This window comes from Typopeltis vanoorti, chromosome 9 (assembly GCF_054136105.1).
Source record: "Typopeltis vanoorti isolate ZY-2024b chromosome 9, IOZ_Tvanoo_1.0, whole genome shotgun sequence".
Lineage (NCBI taxonomy): Eukaryota > Metazoa > Arthropoda > Arachnida > Uropygi > Thelyphonidae > Typopeltis > Typopeltis vanoorti.
In genome coordinates, this window is record NC_143557.1 from 65,242,292 (window position 1) to 65,255,620 (window position 13,329).

The window sequence follows — 13,329 nt, forward strand, 5'->3', positions numbered from 1 at the left end:
ATCTACAGTCAGCCATGTTTCACTAATACCAATAACCTGTATACTAATAATACCAATAATTACTAATAACCACACACAAAAAAAAAAAATTCTTTGGAAGCCACTAAGTGTTTTAGTCATCCCAAAGTTATAAAAAGCTGAAAACATTGATTTCATTTCAAACTTTTCTTTCTTAATTCCATAAAGATATATAACTGATTAAATACTTTAATCTCTCTCAGAATTGCAGAGAATATATACTGACAATGCAATTTTATGTAGTGGTTCAAATTATGGCCAAAGCAACTAAGGTTATAAGGGCAGTATATTACATCTGTTAATTGTATGTGTGTGTGTGTTTCAGGATGAAATACCATGTAGTAGAGTTTTTCTGGAGAAAAACCATGCTCCAAGAAGCTGAAAACAACAATTTAATTTCAAAATTTCCTTCCTTAATTACATCCCTCTCAGAATCTTTTGCAGAGATATGAGAATGGTTAACTCACCTTTAGTCACAAATCCCTTACAAAGTTCTTCATAGGATTTAAACCCAAGTGGTTCCAATGGAATTGCAAATGTTGGGCCTTCTTATGACTACACTATGAGATACAATGTGTCATTACGTAAGAAGAGTTTGATATTACTTCCTGCATGGTTGTTACAACTTTAAGATGTTGCATCAGCTCTCTATGTTGTAAGTGAATTATTCTTTTTTTTGCAAATGTCTCATCTATCTTTCTGAATGTTGATATATTGGTAGTATAGATCATTTGATACTGACTACCCTTGGTGCTCTTTAATGTTCCTCATTGTATAAAAGCTTATCACTTTCATTTTTATCTAGTCTTGATTAATTTCATTATCAGTAACATTAAATGTTACTATACTATCCTTATCACTGCTACTATTACTACGTTAATGTCTTTTGATTACAATAACAGCTTCACATAGTCCTCTGTTAACAAGGCAATTAATGGTTATAGAGTTTCTAGGTCGCCTGCCTTCCAGGAAGTCATCACCTATATTGCTATCCCTTATATCAAAGCTATTTCTTAGAGGATTGCCAAACTACTTAGATTTGTTGGACTTAATGTGACTTTTTGTTCAGTTAATAAACTTTCTTCCTTTCTAGGCTCTGCAAAAGATAAGGTTCCACCTCTAGCTAACCCTACTGTTTATCAGACCCTGCACTTACATCAGCCAAACTGGAAGATCTGCGACTGTTTGCCTCAATAAACATCTCAACTACATTAGATTCCATGGGCTTATCATTTATGTGTGGCTCACATGTTCTCACTGCTGGGTCTTCATTTTGTTACTTACCTTGATGGATCCGTGTTTCATTCAGTATTTCTCCATGAGTGCAGGTCACAAAGATGCCTCCAATAATCTCGATCCTCTCTCTCTCTCTACTCTTTAGTTTGTACATCAATGACAAGGAAAGATTTAAGAGGGGGATATTCAGTTGTTTTGCTGATGATGAAGCTTGGGAGACGGCAATAGTGGATAAAGGAGATGTAAATATCCTGAAGCATGATTTAAATAAATTGGCAATGTGGGCAAAAGATAATGATTGTCAATTTAATGTTGCAAAATGTAAGATTATGCACTTCGGGTTGAAAAGGTCGCATGTTGTATATTATATTGATGGTATTGGATTGCAGGAAATTAATGGTGGACAAAGAGCTGAAGTTCAGAGGGCATATTGCAAAAGTTGGTAAAATAGCTCAAAGGATTACTTTGATGTTGAAAAACATGCTAACAAGTAAAGATAGGGAAGTTGTTATCCCTCTTTTAAGGCTATGATTCGGCCACATCTTGTGCACAGATTTGGTCACCTGGGTTTCTTGGGGACCAGGTGGTAGAGAGGATTCAGAGACAAGTGATCAAGATGGTGACAGGTCTCTGGAATACTCCATTCAAAGAGAGGTTGAAGGTTTGTGGTATAAAGTTTAGTTGATAGACAGAAAAGGGGAGACATGATAGAAACTTTTAAGATATTAAAGGGGTTTTATAAAATTGATGCAAGACAAATTTTTCAATATATGACAAATAGAGAACTAAGAGCCATCTGTGAAAGTTGTGTAAGAGAGTGTGTGGTTAGTAGGGGGTGTGTGAACCAGATTTTTTGTGTGGAGAGTGGTAAGTGAGTGGAATGAATTTCCAGAATTGGTTGCAAGTTCTCTGACTGTGAATGAGTTCAAGGAAAGGTATGCTAGATTTGTGTGTATGGTAGTCAATTTGTGTCTCCTGAATCCATGGAGATGCCGTAAATAATAATAATAATAAAGATAATATATGTCTAGAACACAGACACTATGTTCTAGATCCATCTAGAATATATCCATCGTTTATCACTATATCCATCATCTACACTACAGCTATTTTGGGGTGGTAGACCATGGCATGGATACAGATCACCAGATCCAATGGGCAGGTGGACCTCCCTATTATGCAGAAGAACATCAACGAGGCTATTTTTTGGAATCTGCCACATCACTACAACATTCTCCAAACCTAAATAAATTCAGTTGCATCACACTACCAAAAAATCTGGAAGACTACATAATTTTTTTGAGACCTTCAGGAAGATCCCATCACCACAACAATTAGGTCTGTAGTTAGGTACAATCAGTCTATGTTTACTTTTCTGTTAGTGTGCACACATACAGGTACTTATTATATTACTTTGTGTCCATGCCTTGGTAAAAAAGATGAAATGTTTGCTTAATACTCTAATTGGCTAAATATATTTAATAAGTTAATTATTATCTTTAGATTGTTTTCTCCACTAAACAGTAAGTACTATTTAAACTATTGCTAATTTAAACTAATGAGTACTATTTAAAGAGGATGGACACCTATGCTATTTATGAAATATTCATCTGATAATCTAAACTGCTCTTTTCTGTAAAAAAGAGCTTTTCTTTTCTGTGTTTGTAGAACACGGGAGCTACTGGCATGTTACTATAGTTACACCAAGAAAATGTGGAATTGTACAATGTTATGCATAATTTATAAAAGTATAAAGATAATGTAATTTATCATTAGTTAAAAAGTTATTGAGGATTTGAATTTTTTTGCCTCAATAGCAACTGATGCTATGATATACCAAGTCATCATCATCAAATTCCTGATATATATATATATATACCTTGACAGGATATGCAGAACATTATGAAAGTACAGGGGGTCCTCGACATGCATCGTTTCGACTTTACGGCGGTAATCCCATAAATAATTTTAAAAATAAATTTCAACTTGAAGCAGCACGACGTAAAATTCAAACGTCACAGGCGAACTTGTTTGTGAGCTAGGCGGAAGAATACGGCGTTACACAGCATTTGTTTAGGAGAGGTGGCGTCGCTTGGGTCCCAGCATACACTCTTTGGGTACCGCGTGATTTGTTTACATCCGCTCTCTCACTTTTGTGTTTGCGTTTTTTTGCGACTTTTTTTTTACCCTTCAATATGGCTTCCAAACATAAGGCAGACTCTTCCGATGGTAGCGTGTCGAAGAAAAGGAAAGCCATTACATTAGAAGTGAAATTAGACATTATTAAAAGGGCAAAAAAAGGGAGAAACGCCAACGAACATCGGCCGCACATTGAACTTAAGTCATACCACAGTTGGGACTATTATCAAGGATAAAGTTCACATCTTTGAACATGTGAAAGGATTGGCGCCCATGAAATCGACTGTGATTACGAAAAAACGTAGTAGGCTCGTGATTGAGATGGAAAGGCTTCTTATTCTTTGGCTGGAAGACTAGCATCAACGCCGTATCCCAATTAGCCTCATGTTAATTCAAGAAAAGGCAAAAAGATTGTTTGAGGCATTGAAAAGTGAAAGGGGGGGAAACGAGTGCATGTGAAGAGTTTAATGCTAGTAAAGGTTGGTTTATGCGGTTTAAAGCTCGGGGCAATTTACATAACCTTAAGGTGCAAGGTGAAGCTGCTAGTGGTGATAATAAAGCAGCTGGCGAGTTTCCTGAGGGGTTGGCTGAGATAATAAGGGAGGGGGGGGCTACAGTACTCAAAAAGCGTTTAATGTGGACGAGACAGGCCTACTTTGGAAACGTATGCCTAATCGTACCTATATCGCCAACGAGGAGAAGGCAGCACCAGGCCATAAAGTTGGTAAGGAGAGATTGACTTTGCTTCTTGGGGCTAATGCTACTGGCGACTTAAAACTGAAGAGATCGTTGGTCTATCAGGCTGAAAACCCAAGAGCACTAAAGGGCATTTGGAAGGGTCAACTGCCTGTCATCTGGAGGTCCAATAAGAAGGCATGGGTGACACTACAAATCTTCGAGGACTGGTTTACCAACCATTTTGTGCCAGACGTTCAGAGGTACTCTACAGTCAAGAGTCTGCCCTTTAAAGCATTGTTAGTGCTAGACAATGCCCCTGGTCACCCTGCCCACTTGGATGACTTTCACCCTAATGTTAAGGTGGTTTACCTTCCACCAAACACCACAGCCCTTTTGCAGCCTATGGACCAGGGTGTTATTGCTTCCTTTAAGGCCTACTACCTCCACAGGACAGTTGCTATGGCTTTCAGGGCAACTGAAAAAGACAGGAACTTAACCCTCAAAGACTTTTGGAAATCGTATAGCATTTATAATGCCATACAAAACATTGAGCATGCTTGGGATTAAGTGAAGCAGACAAATTTGAATGGTGTGTGGAAAAAACTGTGTCCCCAGTTTGTGAATGATTTCCATGGCTATGAGGAGACAGCTGAGGCTGTTACAGAGATTGTTGCCCTGGGGAAGCAGATGAATTTGGAAGTGGAGGCCGAAGATGTCATAGAGCTTCTGGCATCTCATGGGGAGGAGTTGTCAGCAGAAGACCTCATTCAGTTAGAGAAGCAGCTGATTGAGGAGGAGGAAACGGTTCCAACCCCTGAACCCAGGAGATTCACCACCAAGGGCTTGGCAGGTTTTGCCCTCATTCAGGATGGGCTGGCCAAGTTTGAGGCTGAGGATCCCAACACTGCTAGGTACACAAAGGTCTTCCGAGGGGTTATGGATTGCCTGCAGTGTTATAGGGAGATATACGAGGAGAAGAGGATGGTATCATTCCAGACTAGCTTTCATTTTTGTCATTTTTCTGTACTATACAGTAATTATGTTCTCCCTTTCATTTTCCTATGGCCTAGTTCTGTTTCTTGATATATACGTATGACTTTAGGGTGTTTTAGGTTAGGTAAGTAACTTATGCTATGGTAATTCTGACTTGCATCGAAAATCGCCCTACGTTGGTCTGTAGGAACGGATCTCCGATGTAACTCGAGGACCCCCTGTACTACATTTACATCATCACAACTTCCTATCAACTATTTTCCTCCAATATTGTCAGATTTTATATTTTCGTCTTCTAAGTCACTTCTTCGATCCATTTACCTTGGGATCTTTTTCCTGCCATCCTAGCAACATATTTTGTTAATCTTTTCTCTTCCATTCCGTTTAACTGATTGAACCATATGAAGTTAGCTCTGTTCATATGCTCCTGAATGCTAACAATATCAAGTTCCTTCCTAATATTCTCATTTTTGATATGATTCTACCACTGATGCTATCTGTCCACAGACCTAATCTTCCACAGAACTTTCAAATCTGTGGTCTCCAGTCCTTGATCAAGTGTTTCTAACTCAGTTCTCACATCCAGAAGTTAAAGTTGGTTTGAGTACGTCTTGTAGAGAACTAGTTTAGTGTTTTGGCTAATTTTTCTCTTATTCCACATCAATTATTAAGGTGACTTCCTACCATACTAGCTTTGCTAATTCAGATATCTTTTTTTCATAATGAATTTGCCTTCTTCACTAAAATTGGACCTACAGCTGAAATATTTAACTTGTTCTACAGATTCTTCATTCAAGATGTAGCTGATGTTTTCAATGTTTCTTCCTATTTTCATAGTCTGTTTTCTTATTGCTGATTTTCATATCAATTTATTATAATATTTATTCAATTCAGTCATGTACTGAATTTATTTAGAGGTATAACATCATCCACATAAAGTAGAGTTGAGAATAATATCTCCAATTCTATCAGGTTTAATACCACTTTCCTTCATAATGTGATCCATATAGATGATGAATAACAGTGGAGATAATGTACATGCTTGTCTCAAACATCAAACCATGTTCCTGTACCTTTCTCAATTCTAACTGTTGATTTAATTTACAACTCACAATACACTGTGTATTGCTCATAGCATTTTGATCAGCTTTTATCTTGAAACCTTGTCATATGCCTTTTCCAGATCTACAAAACTTAAATAAACATCCTTGTTACTCTACTCTTTATCTTAAAGTGAAATCTGATCCTGACAACCTCTATCTGGCATAAATCCAGCTTATTCTCCTCCAAGTTTTCCCTTTCACAATTTTTCTTAGCTTTTTCTCAAGTATACTTGCATAAATCTTGCTAGAAAAAACTGCCCTCTGTAATTCTCACATTGTTTTATTTCCATCTTTATAGATAGTTACTAGAGCCTCCATAGCTCAGTCAGTATAGATGAAGCCCTTTGGTTGGAAAGACCTGGGTTCAATTCCCATCCATGACGTGAGGAACATTTATCTGGTCTCTTTCAACTAAGGTGAGTTAGCCGGTCTCATATGGAGGAAGTTTTTTTTTTCACTCAGAAACTTTCATCCCCCAGAACATGCTAACCAGCCCCATGAACACACACAAATTTACATCCATGAATTTACTTATGACAATATCTGGAAGTGATAGGGTCCTCACCACGTGTTGTAATGCCCATAGTTAACCATGAGTCAACCTCCTAGATAGGAGATGGCACTTGAATGAGGAATAGATAGTTACTATGAGAGCTCTACACCAATCATCTGGAATTCAATCCTCTGACCAGGCTTTCTGAATAATGCAGTGGAGCCACAGTAAAACTTTTGTACCTCCATATTTGAACATTTCAGGTTGAATATAATTTAATCCAGCTGCCTTTTCACATTTCAGGTTTCTTATGGCACTCTCTACTCAGGTACAGAGCATCCTGATATTATGCACTCTTGATTGCATTCCTCTGCCTCCATAGCGCAGCTGTTATAGACAAAGCCCTTTGGTCGGAAAGACATGGGTTCAATTCCTGTGAGTGACGTAAATCGAATTCCCATCAGTGACTCACCTTACAATGAAAGGTAAATTAGCCAGTCTCATACAGAGGTAGGGAGTTTTTTTCACCTGGAAACTTGGGTGTTTCGTTCCCCAGAACAGGCAAACCGGCCCCACGAACACACGCACATCTACAGATATAGTACACAATAGGAGGCACAGGGCTATCTACCTTATCCTCGAGACAGTTGTAGTTGCAAGAATAAAAATCTCAACACCGTAAAAGGTAGAAGAGAAGGGTTAAGTAAGTAAAAATTGCATTTTTCTTGACTGTTTTCTACACCATACTATCACTGCTTCTTCATTTAGCATTCTTTTGAAGTAATCACTCCAAACATGTAGAATATCTTTATCTTTGGTTTACATGTCACACACCTGAAATATTAAAGAAGCTCCAGAATATTTTGCCACATTCCTGATATTTCTATTCTTAACAAAGTCTTTGTATGATCTCTGTTTAGCTAGGTTTACACAGTGCTTTCTTTCTTACATTTTTCTCTTTATTCTCTCAGAGCACATGCTGACTTAATTGTTGGAAAATTTTGATAAGCTGTGTTCTTTTCCTTAACTATTTAACTTTCTGCAGGAACTAAAGGCAATTAATGATAATGGCTGTCATTTCAATGTTAGTAATTGTAAAGTTACTAACATTGAAATGTTAGTAACTTTACAATTAAAAAAATCTTATCATGCCAAAGCGTTACAATGCTTTGGCATGATAAGATTTCTAGCGACACATTATATTGTTGGGATTATGCTTGAAAAAAATGATGAGGCTACCAATCCTCACTGTCTTGTAGGCTGACAATTTGGTATTCAGCTGACCAAATTGTATTCTTACTGGCTTAAACCATAACTCAAAATGATGGTACAACATGATGGAATTTCATGTCAGCTGGAGTGTCACCCGGTTAAACAAAGTCCTCGTTGTTTTTGTGAGGGAAATACGGCAAACAGTGAAAAGTCAGCAACTGGAACAAACCCCAACTTAACATTAGCAGAGATCAAGATTGGCACCATCAACATATGAAATATCAAAGGAAAAGAAATGGAACTAGCAGAAGAATTGGATAAGTACCAGATCAAAATAATAGGTGTTACCGAAACAATGAACACAAAAAAAGTTGAGATCTTTTTAAGCAACAAATGCAAGATGTTATATTGAAGAAATAGCAATCAGTGAAAAGTAGTAGTAGCTATAATATCAAACATTAAATATGAGGATAATCCTCTTGAATGGCAGGCAATATCAAGTAGAGTGATGTTGGCTAATATCAGAATGGGGAACTAGACAATGAGACTTATTTGTTTATGGTACCACAGAAGGAGCTACTAAGGAAGAAGAGGAATTTTTCAAGGCATCAGAGAAGGCAGCTGACACAATGAAAAAGAAAAGTTGGTTCTTGTTGGAGTTTAGCTCTCCAACAAGAACCAACAGCAGAGTAGGAAATGATTACCAGACATATAAGGTTTTGGGAAAATTTGGAGCAAAGCTAACAATAATAGTAAATACCTGCTAGATTTCTGCTCGGGACATGGACTAGTTATTACTAACACCATTTTCCAACATAAAAATGTATGCAAATTCACATGGAGAGAATAAGCAAGGAATAAGAAACATCTCATTGACACAAGAGTATATAGAGGATTTCATCACTATTTGGTGTTGAGCAGGATGAAATTGAACTTCATATTGAAAAGAAGGGTGTGTAAGAAAGTTTTGAAACGAATCAAAGTTGAACAGCTATCACAACTCAAATACACAAACACAACATTAAGAAAACCTGAAAGAGTTTGATAACAAGAACCAGTGGAGAATCAGTGGCAAACCCTAAAGAAAACTGACTGATTCATCCAGAGAGCCATGTAGTGAGGTAATCTGCCTGCAAGGATAGAAAAATCAGAACTTCATGGTGGACTCAACAAGCGAAGGAGGCAGTCAAGGAAAAGAAGAAAGCATATCGGAAGATTCTGGTAAGTAACTCAGCTTGTGTTCTTAGGGGATTACAGAGAAAACTGTAAGAAAGCAAAGCATTGTGTAAACAAAGGTTATGGGAAGACTTTGGTAAGAACACAGAAAATAAATATCAGGAGGGTGGTAAAACACTCTGGAGACTATTGAAAAAGTTCAGAAATGGAGGAAAGAGTATTGTAAAAGGAATTACAGATGATAAAGGAGACATGAAATCTGAGGATAAAGATATGCTTCACATATAGAGCAATTACTTGGAGGTAGAAATAGAGTTAGCATGGTGGTAGAAAACACCCAACAGGAATGCCATCTGAAATATATATCTGTATATGAAGTAGAAAAAGCAAAACCTGAAATGTGGAAAGGCAGCCAGAGTAGATGATATTCAACCAGAAATGCTAAAATATGGAGATCTAAAAGTTTTACAGTGGCTACTCTGCATAATTCAGAAAGCCTGGTCAGAGGGTTCAAGTTCCAGATGATTGGAGTAGAGCATTCATAGTGTCATAGTGGCCATCTATAAAAGAGGAAATAAAGCCGAATGTGAGAATTATAGAGCAATTTCTACTACATGTTCCTGGTAAGATTTATGCAAATATTCTTGAGAAAATACTAAGAAAAATTGTGGAAGAGAAGCTTGGAGAAAACAAGCTGGATTCATGCATAGAGGTTGACAGGATCATATTTTCACTTTAAGACAAATAGTTGAGAAATCATGGGAATATAACAAGGATCTGTATTTAAGTTTTGTAGATCTTGAAAAGGCATATGACAAGGTGCCAAGAGAAAAGCTATTCAAAACACTCCAGTTATATGGTGTAAATGAGACATTATATCCAGTGGTGGCTCGTGGCTTGAAATCGAGAGGGGTGCTGCAACTTTCGAAATATACATACACACTGTATACGTTTTTGGATAAAATATCAAAATTATGGTAAAAATTTAAAAAAAAAATAAACATGAAAAAATATTGTTTATTATCAATAAAATTATACAGTTTAGTATAATTCAAAATTACTTAAAAATTACTATAACAAATGTTGTCTTTAATTGTAATGTCCAAATATTTAAAGAGATGGAGTAAACACGATAAGCGCTACGAACATTCTACTACTGAATGTTAAAGATACCAAGCTATTTTAAACCTGGTTTTACTCCATTTCCCAAGTAAGCAAACAGACAAACAAGTCAAGTTTGCACCTGCAAGTGTTGCAAGTCTAGCTGAACCTGCACGTAGTGCAAGACCAAGGCAACCCATGGTAAAAGTAGAATAAGCTCTGATCACTAATCTTAATATTTACCCTTAATGCAAAGCACATCTCCTGGAGGAGATTTATGATGCTTTGTATTAAAGGCAAGTGGCCACTATAAAGCAAATATAAATAAATTAATAAATATATTTATATATCGAGAAAAATTGGGGGTGTTGCAGTGCCTATGCACGAGCCGCCCCTGATTATATCAAGCAATACATAGTCTCTATTTGACTTTTAAATCGGTTAGAATTGAAGGATGTATAGGAAGATATGCAACAAGAGTGTACATTATCTCCACTGTTATTCATCATCTATATGGATCACATTATGAACAAAAGCGGTATTAAATATATCAAAATAGGAGATGTTAATCTCAGCTCTTTACTTTATGCAAATGATGTTATACTTTTAAATAAATCCAGGACAAGTTTGTAGGATTCCCTGACGAAATTGAATAACTGCTGTAATAAATTTGGTATGAAAATCAGCATTAAAAAGACAAAGACAATGAAAATAGGCAGGAACATTGAAAACATCAACTGCATCCTGAATGGAGAAAAACATAGAACAAGTAAAAACATTTCAGCTAAATTTGCTGTAAATTTGGAAATATACAGCAGAATTAGCAAAGCTGGTATAGTAGGAAGTCAGCTGAATAAATTTATATTGAATAAGAGAAAAATTAGTCAAAACACTAAACTAGCTGTATACAAGATCAAGATGTAGGTGGATTGATAAAGTAAAAAATGTCTTAGAAAACATAAATATAAGATCTGATAATACTGGAATGTTACATGCTGATGGGGAGGAAAATTGTTGATGATGTGATTTTTCATATAGTACTATTATAAGATCCTGTACACACCCTGAGGGTATAAGTCAGGAATTTGGTGATAATGATGAGTGAACTGTTGTTTAATGAAGCTTGTGTGGAAAGAAGAAAAATGGAATACAAACTTTAATTTCTATATAAACCCATTACATGTGATTAAAACCAAATGTAAAATTTTTAAAATGTAATTTAATATACTCACTTTTAGTTTTACAATATCAGGTTCAACTTGGTCATCGAAGTATCCTGGATACCGATTATATTCATAATAAAATCTATCTACAGCTCTCAAAAGTACATAAAATACTATCTCATTGTCTGGATTATCCAAATACATTACTGAAATAAAAATGACTTATTTTAGATGAAATTTATATAAACATTTCTGTTGAATTACACAACTAAACATTTATATTTTAAAACAAATGCTGAAAGACATTTATCATTTAACCACTTTACCGGCCATTAAAGATCAAATACACACCCTCAAAAGCTTCGTATCCATCATAAATTTCAATGTAATATTCAATGGTATTACAATTTTTAATATGCACTTCACATCCATGGAAATGTGGACGTATATATATACGTCCTGGCCAGTAGCGTGGTTAAACAGACATTATTTCAATTCATCACAAAGCTGTTTTTCTTTGGTATGTTTCAAATTGTTTGAAACATACCGCTTAAAAATAGCCACAATGTTTTATACATATAATATTCCACATTACATTGTTAATTGAACTTAAAGAACTTATTTGAACTTATTATCTCTTGCTTTTGAATGGGGAAGTAAGTAACTTTTAAAATATATAAAAAAAATTTACACATTGAACACACTAATGCAATACTACTTATATACCTGCAATAATATTTTTGCAGGTGTTGCTTTCTTAACACATTCACATCGAGGTGATCAGAAAGCTCCTGCAACTATACTTGACCTTCTGGCAGGGCTAGAGAAAATATCTCATTCGGGCACAATTTCATGTTCGAGTATTGGCAGATGCACCACATTTCATGACAGGTTTTTCAATTGTAAAGATGTGGGTGGAGGGAAAATAAATGTGTTTGTTTTAGGATATATATTCATCATCATCATTGCCCATTGGTGTTTGATGCATGTTTCAACATTATTTGCCATTTTTCTCTGTCCATTATCCTGCAAACTCTTTCTACACCATTCTTTCACATTCTACCCATTCTGGCCTTGGCCATCCACTTCTGTTTATAGTATCCATTGTACCATTTATCAAAGTTTTAATCTTTCTTATAGAAAGGTATAAATATGTCAACCAAATTAATGAGCTATGTGAGAATGACAAATATAAGGGGAGAAAGAAGAAGAATTTCTATGTAAATAGAAACACTTCCATTATTGGAAAATGAATTATTATTAATTTAGATTTGTTACATGTGTATCCTATAAAATCCTGGGTTGGAACAAATAATGTGGTCCTCTAGCCATGCAGAATTTGCATTTATGATGGACATAATTTCAAAAAAATTATGAGGAGAGAGAAAAATATTTGTTTTGGAAATATAAATAAATAATCAACCAGCAGCAATATATATACTGTTAGCTCAGTAAATAACTACAGGAAGGGGCTAATCTAATGAACTAATAATGTTGGTCACATGATTCATCTCGGCATGGCAGGAATACATCTGGGTTGAGGATTGATGGAGTTATACATTATTATTATTATTATTGTACAGGCACCTCCATTGAGTCCTTAGACTCATCATGGGAGATCCAATTTATCCACACAATCTATCATAACTCTACTAACCACAACTTCTAGGGATGACCTCTTGTTCTCCTCCCCCACCTCAGCTAAGTGCTGAAACATTTCCCCTGCATCAATCCCTTCAAGTTTTTTATGTATTTATATATATATATATATATATATATATCCTCCACACATGAAAGACCACAAGACTTATAGCACACTACTGTCATGTGTGGGCAAAAGATAAAGGAGTCTATTCACATTTTCCTTGAACAGCTAAGGGTTGTAATCTTTGGGGAAGATTGTTCCAAAGGACAGAAGTAGATGGGATGAAGAAAGAGGCAGTGAAGTTGGTTTGGTGAATTTTGAGATGGACAGTAAAAGGGGTATTGGATAGTAGTGACTCTTTGTTTTAATGAT

The 13,329-nt window shown here is 35.9% G+C and overlaps 1 protein-coding gene across 2 annotated transcripts in view; it reads right to left on the minus strand.

The window, feature by feature from the left end:
* Nucleotides 1–13,329, minus strand: part of APP-BP1 (Nedd8-activating enzyme E1 regulatory subunit APP-BP1) — a 316,563-nt gene that overhangs the window by 16,294 nt on the left and 286,940 nt on the right. For both annotated transcript variants that reach the window (XM_090398384.1, XM_090398383.1), the window contains one exon: nt 11,382–11,518. In XM_090398384.1, the coding sequence (XP_090254510.1) occupies nt 11,382–11,518 (137 nt within the window). The remainder of the gene's footprint in view (nt 1–11,381; nt 11,519–13,329) is intronic.